General features: G+C 40.8%; 1 protein-coding gene across 6 annotated transcripts in view; it reads right to left on the bottom strand.

Moving 5' to 3' along the window:
- Positions 1 to 9,253, bottom strand: part of LOC118106604 (roundabout homolog 2) — a 45,953-nt gene extending 36,700 nt beyond the window's left edge. For all 6 annotated transcript variants that reach the window (XM_035155289.2, XM_035155294.2, XM_035155291.2 and 3 more), the window contains exon 1: positions 8,715 to 9,253. In XM_035155289.2, coding sequence (XP_035011180.1) covers positions 8,715 to 8,769 — 55 coding nt within the window. In that variant the 5' untranslated portion in view covers positions 8,770 to 9,253. The remainder of the gene's footprint in view (positions 1 to 8,714) is intronic.
- Between the last annotated feature and the right edge of the window lie 6,335 nt (positions 9,254 to 15,588).

Genomic DNA, 15,588 nt, shown 5'->3' with positions numbered 1-15,588 from the left:
CACATCTGAATCGTTTTAATTTGGAAGAAGTATCTCTGCAGACGTCCATGTCCTGATGGTGAACTGTGGTTTTTAAGCACGCAAAGGATCCGCTGGCAGTTTAAAGTCCCAAGCCGTGTAATACAGTTACATCACACACTGAGCTCCCTTCCACTTCAGTCGTAACGGGAGTTTTATCCCAAAAACAAATACTGAGAGAGAGAGTCGAGCTCTTGAAAGCAGAACTGCAGTGGGAAAATTGTGAGACGTACATGAAAAAAATGAAATGGTCAAAATCGATGCTGCAGAGGCCAAAATATCCTGACTTCTAGGTGATAAAACCCAAGAAAAGATGAAGGATTAACAACTTTTGGATCTTCTTTAGCTGATGTGAGATGTGATGTGATGTGAGATGTGTGTTTTTTGGAGGCAGCTCTCTAATATAAAGAACCACATTGAACATCAGAAAATCCAAGACTGTCCTGGTGCAAACAGCCAATTATGACCAATCGTGATGTTTTGTCATCAGCTAATATCTGGAATAAAGTAGAAAGCATCAATCTTTTCAGCAAATTACCTCAATGTTAAAGTTCAAGTGATATCGCCCTCTAATGGCAGTAGTGATTATGACGGGAGGAAAAGAGGAAGTAAGGTGACATTATGACAGGTCAACATTCTGATCATGTAACAAAGAAATATAACTTTGTACTTTGTAATACTCTCCAGACAATGCTTTATTTCACTCTTCCTCTGTTTTTGGTCTCCACCATCTTCTAAGAAAAAGATCAGGATGAAATCATTGGATATTGGCTGAAATGGAAACGTAATTCTGCTGTTGGAAGATGAGACGTGTCAAAGAAAATATAGACCTTGGTGAATTTATAAAGATATATTCTTTTTTAATGGAAAAAAATCATGTGTGATTAAAAGTGAAGGATTTTTGTTTTTATATTTCACTTAAGTTGATAACTTAGATGAATTCAGGTCCTGGTCTCTCTTGAAAAAAATATCCTAATCTCAATAAAATGTCCTGAATAAAGAAAGTTTGACTAACTATATAACCATTTATAGATCTGTGGTAGGATTTCTTTCTTCAAGAATTATTGAAAAATCACTGATACATTAAAATAGCTGCATTTAAACTACCTGTATTGTTGAAAATAGTCATTTATCTCTTATAGTTGTAGATTATTCTGATCGGCTCCTTTTTATTGTCTCCAAACTCCTTTTGATACCAACAAATCAGTGGTTACCTCTCACCCAGTAACACCATCAACATTTAAAACCATTAAGATGTCATTTTAATCTACGTATTATATAAATACTGTTTTGTAACACTTTCTTTCCAGTGTTTATGCAATCGAGCTGTCCTTGTCCAGCTGTCCTTGTGTGTTTCCCCATGTATTGTGTTGTCAAGGTGTCTTTGAGTTGGTTTGAATAGCTTAACCGTCACCATACGACGAACAAACACGTGCGGATTGATTTGACCCCTTGGGAAATACTAAGAGTGATAATATCTAATGATTCCAATGCAGACACAGCAGAGGATTAAAAGTGTAACAGAAGCATTTTTTTTTTCTTTATCCCTGGGGATTATTAATGAGATTGATTGGGCGCTCATTACAGCCGCAGTGATCACGCAGCAGAATCAATGCGGAGCCGTGCTGATGCATTGCAGGGAAAATATTCACGTGAGAAAAAAAGAAGGAATAGCAAACAGCTTCAGGTGGTCGAAGTGACAAGCAGCAATCTGCTCCTGTGACAAGTGTGCAATCAATAAAAAAAAAAGTCTACACCACCTTGAGCACGACAGCGACACGTTGTCTTTGTGAGAAGGAATATTTTCAAGGTAATGTTTGCTTCATGACAGGAAGATTGTGGTGCAGTGACTGAAAGCACCTTTCAGCGCAAAAAAACGAAACTCTTAGCGTTATTGACGTGGAAAAGTAAACATCACAGGCCTCAGTGAATGTATTTTTTTGTCGGATCATAAACGCAACCTATTACAGTCCACGGTGGCTCCTCAGAGATATCAGGGTGCATGTGGAAATGTTGAGTGTGAAAAGTATTAATCTGGGGCATTCTGCTGTGAAATGAGTTTCACATTTACAAGGCATGGACAAGTAGAGGAGGACTCCTCGTGTAGAAGAGTTTACATAAACATAAATCGTTTTCAGACATGAAGTCCGGGAAGATTAGGTCTTTGGACTTTGCCTTTTACATATGAAGAACCCAGCAGAAGATTGTCAGAGTCAGACGTGTTCACGACAACAGGAAAATGTTCATTGTAACGTGCGGGCGAGGGTTTGGCGTCTGGGTAGAGCTGAAGCAGGGGATGACATATAAACTCCACTGCAGAAAGCATCAACTTCAGTGTTTGCCCTTATCGCCAAAAGCTCTCAAATCTCATCGTCTTTCCTAGTTGACATTTTGTCCACATCTTCTACGTGTTAGTCAACTCTTTTTCCTCCTTGAGCTATTGTTTTCTTCCAGTTCCACGTCTGTCTTGTGTTAAAAACCATCGACACGCCCACTCTCTCACTGTGAAATCTCTGGACACTTTTATGCTCACATGGGCTCACTTGGACATTTTCTAGACATTTTACTCGGGGGGGCTGCTAGGAAAAGTTCTGGAATATTTACAGAGAAACCGACTCTGACATTTACACCACCCCTTTGGAAAATCCAAGGGAAAAAAAGCAGTAATCGAAAGAGATGCTTCACAAACTACTGCCTGAGATAATTCACAGCTTCCATAGATGTTAAAACAGAAAAAACTGTTCTGTTCAACACATGTATTAATTGAACAGAGTTATATTGAATGTTACAGCACAAAACAAATCTCTGTTGAACCCCGGTCGTGGAGACATTTCAGAGCAGACTAATCATTCAAACCATTATAAATGTGTCTGAACTTGTACCAGCCACACAGACCTTCAGCTCGACTCAACAATCTGGAGGGGACTTTGTGAATGAGTTTGCTCGCTCCATGCAAGGTTGTCGCTCTGTGGTTTACTCTCAAGGCTCTCCTGAGTGTGAGGGTGAGAGGCAGCTGTGCTTTTCAGAAAAGTACAGTCGATTTGATTTAAAAGCTCGACAGATTTGATACACGTTGACCCTTCGAATAGAGGAGGGTATTTTATTCTCGTTAACATTTATTTATTTCTCTTTTTCACGCAGTCCCTTCTAATTTTGATGGATCCTTCCGTTACACGGCCTCAATAGCCTGCCTCATAAGTCTTTGTGCAAAATGTATTATCATTTGTCTTCCTGTAGTATTTCGATGATCTTGAATTATTTTTCTTATTTGAACTTTTCAAAATTTTTATATTTTCTAGCTTTGTTCACAATTGAACAAGCTCAGTATTATGCTATTTAAAAAAACACTGACATAATATCACATTTAAAGTTGATTATTTGCACATCCACCAGTTAAGGAGCAGGTATGATCATCATTAATGTGTCCTCCTGATGAATGTAAGTCCAGAATTCATTTTCTTTTAGCTCTGAGTTTGGTTTCCACCATCTTCTGAGGGAAACACTGAATATGACTCTCAAGCTGCTAAATGCTCCACTATGTTCACCAGCTAGCCTCTAACTGTGTGTGTCTGCTGTGGGGTGCTGAGCACGTAGTGTACTGCCAGAGATGCTGCAGCTGTGTCCCAGTTCAGGGGCTGCATCCTTTGGAGGCTGCATTTGAAGACTGTGGCAAGCAGAGGCTGTCCCATTTCGAAGGTTCCTTCAAACATGGCGGAAAAAAATGCATCCTTCCATTCCTGAGCATTGGATCCTTCTCAGGCTAACTTATCCCAGTAAGCAGCCCCCTCAATTGAGACAGATCTCAGGACAGCAGTGAGTGAACCAGGACAGTAAAGTTGTGGTCACGACAGCTGAAGCTCTAATTGACATGTTGCCACATTGTTTTCATTTTGTTTGGTGCATCGCTGTTATAAAATATTGATTATAGCAGTAATTTGTATGCAAACGTAGAAGTGTAGCCTGTGTCTTTTTGACTGGATGTCTATAAGAACCTCATCTCGAAACGCCATCAATAAAGTCAGTGATGAGTGCGTGGGACTCTAAGTTTCCTTTCCAGGGGTATTAATAGCATTAGAGCAGCGGACTCATTATGATTTGATCGTGTGCATGGTTGATTTGGTGTGATAATTGTCATGGCTGCTTCTGATCTGTGACAATTTCTCCATTTGTTCACAAAGCAAATCATTTTTTTTAAAAAAGAACATCCAGAGAAACGCAAGCGACCAAAGTCAAATGAAAGCCCATTAGTGCTGCACACGGCTCTGATAGACAAGTTATCGCATCGGTCCTAATTGCAAACCCTGACACACACCCACATGTTTGCTCGTGGCATCTCCAGCATTTCTGCCTCATCGAGCACACAGAGTGGGCAGGGTAGGAGCTGAGGGGATGATCAGAATCCCGTCTTTAAAAACCCTGTTGATTCAGGCTATATTTGGCATTTCTTGGCTCGTAGCTGTTGCCTTACGTAACAGTGGTCGCGTTCATTAATTAGTATTTACAAATATTAGCCCCGCGTTCTCCCCAGGGGCAGAAGTGTACCGCTGTCACGCTAATGTGTGAAAACAACAATGCCACAGAGGGACGTCTTGTTTTGCTTCAGATCTCTGTGCCTCTCAGACTCGTGCAGGAACCTGGACCTGTCGGAGCTCACAGCTTGATGTGAAACTCAGTGACTAACTACCTGACAGACAGAAAACTCAGAGACTAACTTTCATATGCTCTCACGCTACAAGTGAGTCAGCAGCAGAAGGTTGGCAGCTCGTCTGCAGAGATTTACTTGCGTCTTTTACAATTTCAATTCATTTACATACTTAAAAAGGCCAAAAACATTTGAGGAGTCCCTCTGACATTCCCAAGTAATCTCTGCGGGAGGACGATAACGTGCCACAGCAAACTGAATCTCAAGACACGTCAGGTTAGATTTTTCTTCTGGCAGTGGTCTGGGCGTTTAGTGCCTTTGTTTGGCAACTGTCCTCCTCAGCCGTCATCTAATCTCCAGAATGATGTCATCGGCGACTGTGCCAGAAGTGGGACATCATCAACATCCGGCGACATGACTCAAGCCCATGGCACATTAAGACGACTAACCAGGTCCATGCAGTGGCTTCATCATCCCCGGTCATTTCATCATGAGAGGCTTTAGTCAGCCCTCAGCCGTATTTGTCACTAAATAATGAGCAGGAGGACAGAATGGACACGAATCACCAGCTAAAGGTTGTTTAGCATCAATTAGTTCCACAGCTGAGTCTGAATGCAGCTCAAGATAACTGAAATTTCAATGAGACATTGAATATTAGACTCTACACTGATGGCATATTAATTAAGAATCCTTGTTTGTGTGTGTGTGTGTGTGTGTGTGAGTGTGAGTGTGAGAGTGAAGGTGACTGTTGTTGTTTTCCTCTATACAATCACGCAGAGGTTTGAGAAAACAGAGACTTAAACTCCCACCACACATCTTAGCACCAACAGAGAGGAGCTTATTGGCGATACACAACAACAGGAAAATACATATCTCACTATAACACTAAAAACATTTCTTATTTATCTTCATATTTGTATGAATAAACAACTGAATAAAATCTACAAGTGGGGCATATGTCTTATCACAACTCCCACAGAGGTCATGAAGCCTTTTTGAATCCTCTTCTCTCAAGCATTTTTATGAAAATGCAAATCATCCTGCGGGAAAAGCGCAGTAAAAATCGACGTGGGAATAAGTGGAAATGCTCACTCCAGCTAAAGAGAAGTAGGCAGATGGTGTGGGTGTTGAAAAGTGTCTTTAACGTGGAGAGGTGGCACTAGTATATAATAATGAAACAGAACGATCGGTGAGAGGTGTCACGGCCGCCACAAAGCTCAGGATTTATTGTGAAATTATAGTTTATCATTGAAGATGTAAAATAGAGCTCGACCAACAACTGCTGGACCCACGTGTCAGCTGCTATTAGTTTACTGTAGATATACTGGTGTCAGTGTGTGAGTTAATAGACTGACGGGAAATTGCAGTTCAGAAGAGTCAAACGTGAGATAGGTTTATTTTTTAACCGCAAAAGATTCTGCTCAGTGCATCTGGTCACGACTTTTTAAAGCTGCTATAATCAATATGTTTTATATTAACAGTGAATTACTGTTTCCACTACTATGTGAAAGAAGTCTGGCGATCTTACAGAGCATCCCATCCACAGAACAGCTAATCTGTAACAGGCGTTTTAACATCTTTCAGCTCATTGTTTTGGTTTTCCAGCCGGCAGATTCAACGTGTTTAGTTGACTCTTATTGTCCCCTAAAAACCCACCGCATGCAACTTTCCCAGCACAAATTAGCAGCCAGACAGAGCAGTGACGGGTTTGTGAACACAGCAAAGCAATTAGCAGCTTAAGAGACAAATATTTAACCACGGTTATGTTTTCATTGCCTGTGTGTCAGCAAAATTACTCACAAACTACTGATCCGCTTTCCATGAAATTTTGTGCTGGGGTGGGGCATGACTCAAGGAAGAACCCATTTTGGAATGAATCCAGATATACAAGCAGATCCAGGATTATTATTTTATTTTATGCAATGAGATGGGACTTTAGCCTTGGTGGAGGAATACGTTCTACAGGTGCCCTTCTAGTGTTGATAATGTATTTGGCTAGATACGTGGTTAGGCTAGTATACTAAAAATGTTTGCATTCCTTTCTTGTCGGACATTTTAAAGTCTATTTTTAAAGAAATATATTGTGACTTTTGTTTTCATGTTTACTTGCCAACAGTCCTTCTCTTTACTGCCTCTGGTGGCGTGTTGATGCCACCAACTTTCAATCAGTGGTAAATTATAAATAGAACCACTAGAGGGACGTAAATTACACTGCGACATAATCGTACACATTTATGCTACAAACAAAAACATTGACCCTTCAGGGAACCGTTAACGGATCATATACAAAATATTGTGTATTTTCTTGTATGTGTTTGTGTAAATAAATTCATGTGAGCTATTATATTGTTTTCAAATGTTCGTATCAGTACAATTCTGAATTTATCAAACTAATAATGACTGTAATTGTTATTTTTGATAGTGCACAGCATATTTCTTGGTTTGATTTAATTTCATATCCACTGATTTTAGTTCAATTTATTATTCCAAACCGAAACACACCAGATATCACGATGCATGCATCAAAGGAATAATATATATTGTCTGTTTTTTCGTGTTAAAAGTTGCATCAATTAATCTGAGACATAAAAAATGCACATCTGCACTCTCATGAATTGTTTTTTTCTGAGCCCTGCTTTTATGTGGGCTTTGGATTAAGGCTTGGAAATTTAAACTGTTATTAGACCAATGGTTAAAATATATAATCCCTTTCTCAGAGGTAATCAAAAAATGAGCCTTTGAAAGCATTTTTCAATAACACACACATGTGAACCCCCATGAACACTTTTGCAGGAGCCTGTGGCTTTCAGGACTATAACCCTGTCACTGAGAATATGTGAGCTGAAAGTGAGAGTCAAATGTTTTCACTCTTTGCTCGAGTGGATTCTCCTTTGACCTCTTCTGCTGCCTAATGGCCTCCACGTGAGACCACCTCTGAGCCGAGGGAGAGGAGGTCACAGAGGAAAGGTGCATCTTCTTGGCATTCACCGGTGGTATTTTAATATTACAGATTTATGCATGTGTGGCATTTCCTTTTACACACACTCACATAAATATATATATTTGATGTGTTCAGTTGCCACAGCTGTCAGGAAAATGTGTTTGAAATTCAGCTAAACACACCGTTCACGTCCCCCTGGAGTTACGGAACACACGATAAGACGAGTCAAATAGGGTGCACAGTGAGACAGTCACGCCATATGGGCAGTGTGTGTGTGTGTGTGTGTGTGCAAGTGTGTGAGTGTGAGTGTGTGTTTGTATGTGTGCACGTGTGTGTATACTCGTTTTTGTAACCTCTTTAGGACCAGTATAAACACACATTGTCAGGACCATGGACCTTATGGGGACAAAAGCCTGGTGGTGCTGAGGCAAAACATAATATCTGAGGTCCTGGTTAAGATGTGAGTTGTGGTTAAATTAAGGTTAGTGTTAGTCATGAATTGGTCATGGTTATGGTTAGAAATAAGGTTTTGGTCAGACTGTCCTTAATGAATGGAAGTCAATGCAATGTCCCAACAAGGTTAGCTGCCCAAACCAGCATGTGTGTGTGTGTGTGTGCGCGTGTGTGTGTGTGTGTGTGTGTGGTCCAGGTATTACTCATGGACCTAAATCTGTTTACACAGTCACATTATGGGGACTTGTCGTCCTTATGGGGACAAAAAGCAAGTCCTCATGATGTGTATTAGATTTTAAGATGAAGACATGTTTTAGGGTCAGGTTTAGGATAAAGTTATGGTTAGGTTAGGTTTATGTTATGATTAAGGTTAGGTTAGGGTTTGGCCAGTAGTAAATATGGTTAAGGTTAGAGTAAGTCTGGAAACCAATGTAATGTCCTCAATGAAGCCATGGAGACACGACTGTGTGTGTGTGTGTGTGTGTGTGTGTGTGTGTGTGTGTGTGTGTGTGTGTGTGTGTGTGTGTGTGTGTGTGTGTGTGTGTGTGTGTGTGTGTGTGTGTGTGAGAGAGAGAGAGACAGAGAGAGAGACAGAGAGAGAGACAGAGATTTAAATTTAGATTTAAAAGACATTTCTGCTTGAGTATTTCTCTTCTTTACCTGAAGCGATGTGGATGAATGACACAGTCACAAGTAGTAAATGTCCAAAGTTCATCTCCTCTGTGTCCTGGTGTCAGCTCCTCTGAGAGTCTGCAGTGTCCGCTCAGTGTCAGATTATAGAGTGAAACCTCCAGTCGCTCAACACAGCCGAGATGTGACTGGAAGACACGGGAACCGAACCTGGAGAATAAAATCACCCCGGGGAAACTTTGATGTCACTCCCAGAAAAAGACGTGCCAGCAGCGGGATGAGAGGCAGCGCCGCCCCGGAGGAACCTTCAGCAAAACTCGGCAGCATCACTTCTCCGTCCGCGCATGGTTCATCACACACACACACACACACACACACAGTTCTTCCTCAGATGCTTGATAAAAAAAACAAAACAAGGTTGAACTATATTCATCCGCTTCTTATTAAATAAAACGACCCCTCTCCTCCGGACGGTGTCAGGATGAAGCGTCGGTTCGAACGAGGCTCCGCCGAGCTGCACACTCCTCGTCCCCGCGATCCGCAGGAAAATGCTCGGCCGCCTCCAGGAGTCAGTGTTTTAAAGAGACACGCACGACATCTGCGCCCTGAGCGTCCTCAGTGTCCGAGAGCAGCCAGGAAACTTAAAGCAGCACATATTACATGCTGATCTTTGACTCCGCTGCAGGGTTCAAATTAGACAGGTTTATTATAGAGGTTTTATAGAGGTCTTCATTCCACTTAATTTCTGTCTTTATGATCATTGTACGTCTTCATGTCTATATGCATTTTTATATATAAATAAAGTGTTTTAGTCAAGTTCATGCCTTTCGGTAGTGGGAATATTTCATTTCAAGGTTTAGGGTTGAGTTCAAATTTGGTAAAGACCATTATTGAAGTAAAGATACGACGTTATGCAGATGGGAGCCTCTTGAAGAAAAACGAGAGTTCTCTAGTTTATAGGAATAACTTTTCCATAACTTATTTTTATCTTAAGTATTTACCTTCTTCTTTTATATATGAATGGTGGACGTGAGAGATCGACGCACTGCAAATTAAGAAAACACATGCAAGTAGAAAACAACTTCATCAATTTTGACGACTGGTTTGATCTATTGAGACACAACTTCAATGATTCCACTATCATTTATTGTATTATCGCTAATCTGTTGAATCTGTGCTGTATTTTTTAAATGATGCTTTGGATCTATTATTGAGGTAAGATGTTGAAACTAGACCTGTGTGGGATTTACGGTTAGTTTGACAACTTGGATTGTCAGCAAATTACAAATAGTGTCAGTGAAGGAAACTACATAATCACACCAACATGAAATATCTTTTCTTCCTTTCAAACGTGGATATAAAGTGGTTTTACCAACTTGTGATGGGGGTTTACAGACAAACCACTTCTATCATTTTTTATATAACTCACACTTTTTGAATTCTCAGAGCACTTCTGAGCCTTTTCATGCAGCTGCTTCTTCGACGATTTCTGCCCAATGACTTCTCAGCCGCTGCCTTGGTTCTTTTTTCTGTTTAGCTTTTTAGATTTTAGCACAACACATGTCTCAAGTATTTCATAACGTCTTCTCTGAGATGTAATGTGACGCCCTCTGAGACAAACGTGTGATTTTCTGCAGCGCAAATGAACTTGACGCTCTAATTCTGACGATGACAGTTGTTTATTAATAACCTCACTGCACAGCAACACTAACACGTGAACACAATCATTGCTCTCTCTCTCAGTTTCATTATCATTGTCGCCATCCCCTCTGCTGCTGCTGCCGATGAGGGTGGAGGGCGTTTGACTGAACATGTTAGCGGTCACCCTGCATCCTCGCCACTAAAGATCGTTGCAGTCCTGCTGTCTATCATCCGCTGTCTGATTCTGTGCTGATTTATTGAGCAGCTGTTGTTCCACTCCCACTCGTCCACAATCCGAGGCCCCTCTGGAGCCTCTGGTGCCCAGCCGGGGTCTCTCTCTCGGGGAGTTGTGGACACACATAGCTCCCTGGGGGGTACGAGCTCGGTTTCACTTGCTCATTCCTTCCCCTCCTCCAACACAGAGCAGACCGGTTCCTGGGCGCTGTTGCTTCTACACCCTCCACCTCATTGTCTCCATGTCAGGCTGTGAGAGTCCGACGTGATGGAGGGCAACTTTTGGACGGTCGGGCGCCTGCTCTCCTTTGTCCTTCTTGAATGGGACTGGAAATTGGGCAACAGAAGAGGAGTCCAGATGTCTGTAGCAAAGGCGTGACACAAAGAGGGTCCACAATGACTCCAATCTCAGCTCCAGTGGAAGTGTGGACATTGTTGTGGGCCACAAAGGCTAAACAGGCATAAAAAAGAGGCATCTCAACAGCAGAGTGAGGTGTAAGATGGGGATGGCGGTCGTATTTCAAGATAAAACCCTCAGAGGAGCCTGAGTACCCAGGTGGAGTCAGGCCTCAGTTGCCCTCTTTGTGTCCCTGTTGCACACAAACACTTTTTTACTCTTGCAGTTGTTGGATGCAATTTTGTGCGGTTTTTCCTCCTCTAATAAAACTCATATCTTTCATCAGACTGCCTGTTTTCTCCAGCTTTTTCTCCAGTGTGGACACGGTGCCATTAAACATTCAATCAAGTCCTTCCAGCCATGCGGCTTTGTCTCATTTGGACAGACATCGTCCCCGCTGGAAAACTCAGCAGGTTCACAACATTTCAATTAACCGGAGCAGATGTTGTCAGTCAATCAGAGTCTAGTATCGTCTCTAATTATGCAGAGAAAGACCTACTCTTTGGTTTAATGGGATTAGATTAACAAATTAAAAGGAATAGTTTGACATTAGCGACGTTTCCATCCAAATTTAGCACAAATTGAACCAAACAGAAAGTAAGAATTAACGTGCGTTTGCATCCGCCACCATTATGCCAATTCTGTTCATTGAGATAAGCAGCGAGTGGCGCTAATTCTCAGTTGGGAACCATAAAACCATTAAGAACACAGAGGAAGGTGCCAGTTAAACCTCCAACTGTGGGATGGCATGTAGACAAATTGAAGGAAACATGGTATTTGTGTTATTTCATGTTTTGATTTGAGAAACGTTACAGTATCCTCAACTCTCCACAGATCTGATGTGTTTGTTTCACACTATCTTTGTAATGACAGAAGCCATCTTTGAGAAAAGTTTATTTGACGTGTGGTTTTCTTTCAAGCCATTTCCCATCCACTAACATGGAGGAGGCAGGATTTATAAACTATATTCAAATGAAAATCAAATTCAAAATATATTTAACTCGTTCTTATAAATAAATAAAGTGCAGCTAAATTATTCCTAAATTTGTTTTGCACTTTTTTTGCATGTGTGATCTGATTGTTAGGATGTAACATGGTCTAAGGTGACACTTGCTGCAGATAGTGTGTGTGTGTGTGTGTGTGTGTGTGTGTGTGTGTGTGTGTGTGTGTGTGTGTGTGTGTGTGTGTGTGTGTGTGTGTGTGTGTGTGTGTGTGTGTGTGTGTGTGTGTGTGTGTGTGTGTGTGTGTGTGTGTGTGTGTGTGCCCTGACAGAACAGGGAGGTACAGATGGTGGGATGTGGCAGTCTGTCTGACTGCGGTGAAGAATGTGAATTCAGCTGTTGGCCTCTCGCCCCCCTGGCTCTGACCTTATGTGTCTCTGATCACCGTCTGGCTCCATCTCATTATGACAAAGTCCATATTGCTTTGTTCTCACAATTTAGCTGCAACAATTACTGAAGAAAAATGTAAAAGAAAAAAAAAAATGGAGGGCACCCGTGGCACTGATAAAAGCTGAAATACCTCTCAGGATTTGTCTGCCGTCCCTAATTGAGCTCCTGTTATCTCTCTTTACTCGGTCATGGGTCTTGGCTGTTGACCCACTGAGATACTTTGTCAGCAGATTTCATTAGTCACAGGAGCAGGGCTTTGTTTCCCTGTGGAGACGGTGTGCATGTGTGTGTGTATGCAAGTGCAAAGGACCTTTAGATAGCCAGGAGGACTCCAGAGTTTATTTATAGGCTGAGTGTCACAGCAGCACAGGGCCAATAGCAGCGAGTCACTCACACCCAATGCACCAGAATGCAAAGGTAAGCAGCTACTATTGCTGCAACATTTGGTTCAGTTCTTTTTCTTTTTTTTTTGTCTGGGACCTTTGCCAGCAGAGGGAGCATGGCGGCTCCTCTTTTGTCACGCTCTTAAATGGTGGTGTCACATTGTCTAAGAGTTGTTTGTATTGAGCAGTGCACGGAGCTGGAAGAGCCCTGGAGGAGCCCAGACTCCTGCTGCATCTGATAAACTGATATAATGAGCCTGTGTGAGGCGGATTACAGTAAATATCACAGTCCCTCTCTGCACATTTGACATGCACTCCTCTCCCAAATGATGGTGCACGCTCCCAAGACAGTCTACTAGTGCGGAAGAGAGAGTTTTTGTAGTGTATTGTGTTCTACATTTGTTAAATATGGGAAGCAGTGTTTTTGACAGGATAGAAACAGAGGCACTCACGGAAAGTCAAAATCATGAGATAGGAAGTATGAATTTTGATTTGCTATGTCCAACTTGTGACTCAGTAAGTTATACGTGTGAGATAAAATATCATAAATACCTTATAAATGTGAGATGTGTTCATATATTAACTGAGATCACATCATAGTCAATATTATGAAGTAAAACGTTTTTTTATTTTCAGCCAAAAAGTTTGGATTCTCTTTTGATTTCCTTGTTTGTTCTAGTTTAATGTATAGGAGCTACTTTATAACAAATAAAATAAATAAGATAAGTCATGATAATATGAAACATGATGAGATAGTAAGTAAAAGTTCAGATTTGAAAACATTTAGGCTATATAATGACTTCTCTCTCATTATTTAATTTCTAGCTCATGATTCTGTCCAGATAAAAAGTGCTCATATATTTTTTTACGTACATATTTTCATGCAGAAATTGGGTTTATGAAAATAATCCAACATTTTTTTTAAATGCTTGTCTTGCATTAAGCCCATGTGGTGATATGAAACACATTAAATCCAGATTTTCTTTACGTATGCACACATGTTTACAACTTTAAATGGTTGAATATATCCTCATCCACTCATTTTACGCCAAGTGGTGGTGATCTGTCAACATGTCAGCTGCCTGATGTGCCTGTAAAATGATAATGTGGTTGCTGTTTTTGCAGAGTAGGTTTTGTTTGGTGAGTTGTACTGGAAATTTGCATTTTATGTGACAGCAAATTCACATTCACACAGAATTTCGACAAGATGAGCTCCTCTCGACCATGACACATGCAGTGATTCTGCTCTCTGCAGAAATGAAAGAGGAAAAAAAGTGATTTTTCAGTTTCCACATCTTCATCCATTGGTTGCTCTGTACAAATAGATCTCTCATGTAATTGCCACTTGTGCTCGAGAGCCCATTTATCTATTCTACAACATTACATCACAGCCCTCGAGTTGTGCCTCTGCTCCACGAGTCTGTGATGAAAATATCAAACATGTTCAGCAGCTGCTGAAACTACAACTGAAGCAGAGCTTCAGATATTTTCAATGATTATCCCCTTCAATGCTTGTTACAGAGCAAACCCAACAATATAGCATGTGGACGTTTGCATTGATCTCCCCCAACAATGCTTCAGACATGAGAGTGAATCACATGGATCGAGTGAGACCAACTGAACACAGGAGCAGCAGCTGATTCCAGCAAAGGCTCAGGAGCGATCTCTGCTGGTCTGAACTTATAACTGCACATTTCTCCAAGTGTCAGCAGCACTGATACAGGTTTTAAATTCAGTTTAAATCGTCACTGTGGTTTTCCACTGGCATGCTTCACACTTGCGCATTTTGTATTGTACCGATTTGTATTTGAGTATTTGAGCTTACTTCTATTGAGCTTAATTTAAATTTGTATCTTGATTTATATATTTCTCTGACATTTCTCTTATTGCTGAGCCGTTTAGTCAGAATAACCTCCTGCTGTGAAGCGGAACTTAACTCAAAATCCACTGCAATTTATTCTAAAAATACTTTTTCCAAGATTTCCTAAAGATAGCAAATCTCAAAGGCTTCAGAGAAATATGCATAAAATGATGCACAACACATTGAGCATATCTTTCATTCAATGAAAATGTGCAGCCATGCATGAAAATAGGAAGATCTGGGTTTTGATATTTCACAAAGATAATATACAGCTCTGCCTGTTTATAATGTTTGGTACTGCAGTTAAACCTGCAACACAATATGTGGTGGACTAGAAGTATAAAGTGACATGAAAAGACAGTATTCCAGGAAAGTACAAGTACCTCAAATTGGACAAAATGTACTTTGTTACATTCCACCACCAACAACCAGGATATTTCTCATTATATTGTGACATTCTAGGACCAAGTGATTTACCACCCAATGGCTGAATTAAGCAACAATTAGACCTTTTCATTTAATTAATCAATAATCAATAATGGAAATGCCTACATGACACTTTTTCAGGACTTATTATTATTTGGCCACATGTTGTTCAGTGTTTCCTCCATCTACAGGTGACAGATATCTCATGTATTTCTATTAATAAGTGTGAAGATAAAATTTGTTCCCATTATCTCTCACTCTGTCTGTCTCAGTTGGTCGTCACCTTGTTTTAAAAGAAATTCATCATGAGAGGGGGAGTCAGAGCTCCCTCTCCAGGCTGATATCACTACACAGAGAGAGATGTCAGTGAGCAGTGAATTCTCATTTATTTTAAACATCTTCTTATGCTCCTCTTCATCTGTGAATCCTAATCCAGCTCATCTTTCTGCACAGGAAAAACATTGTAGCTCCTACACAGTTTTTTTGGAGACAGTAAAAACAGTTGTGTTTTTGTTTCAGGCTCTCTGTCGTGCTGAGCTACAAAAGCCGTTGTCATGTACAGTGTCACGGG

The sequence above is a fragment of the Hippoglossus stenolepis genome, chromosome 4 (assembly GCF_022539355.2).
Source record: "Hippoglossus stenolepis isolate QCI-W04-F060 chromosome 4, HSTE1.2, whole genome shotgun sequence".
NCBI classification, from domain to species: Eukaryota; Metazoa; Chordata; class Actinopteri; order Pleuronectiformes; family Pleuronectidae; genus Hippoglossus; species Hippoglossus stenolepis.
This window is presented reverse-complemented; position numbering and strand designations above follow the sequence as displayed.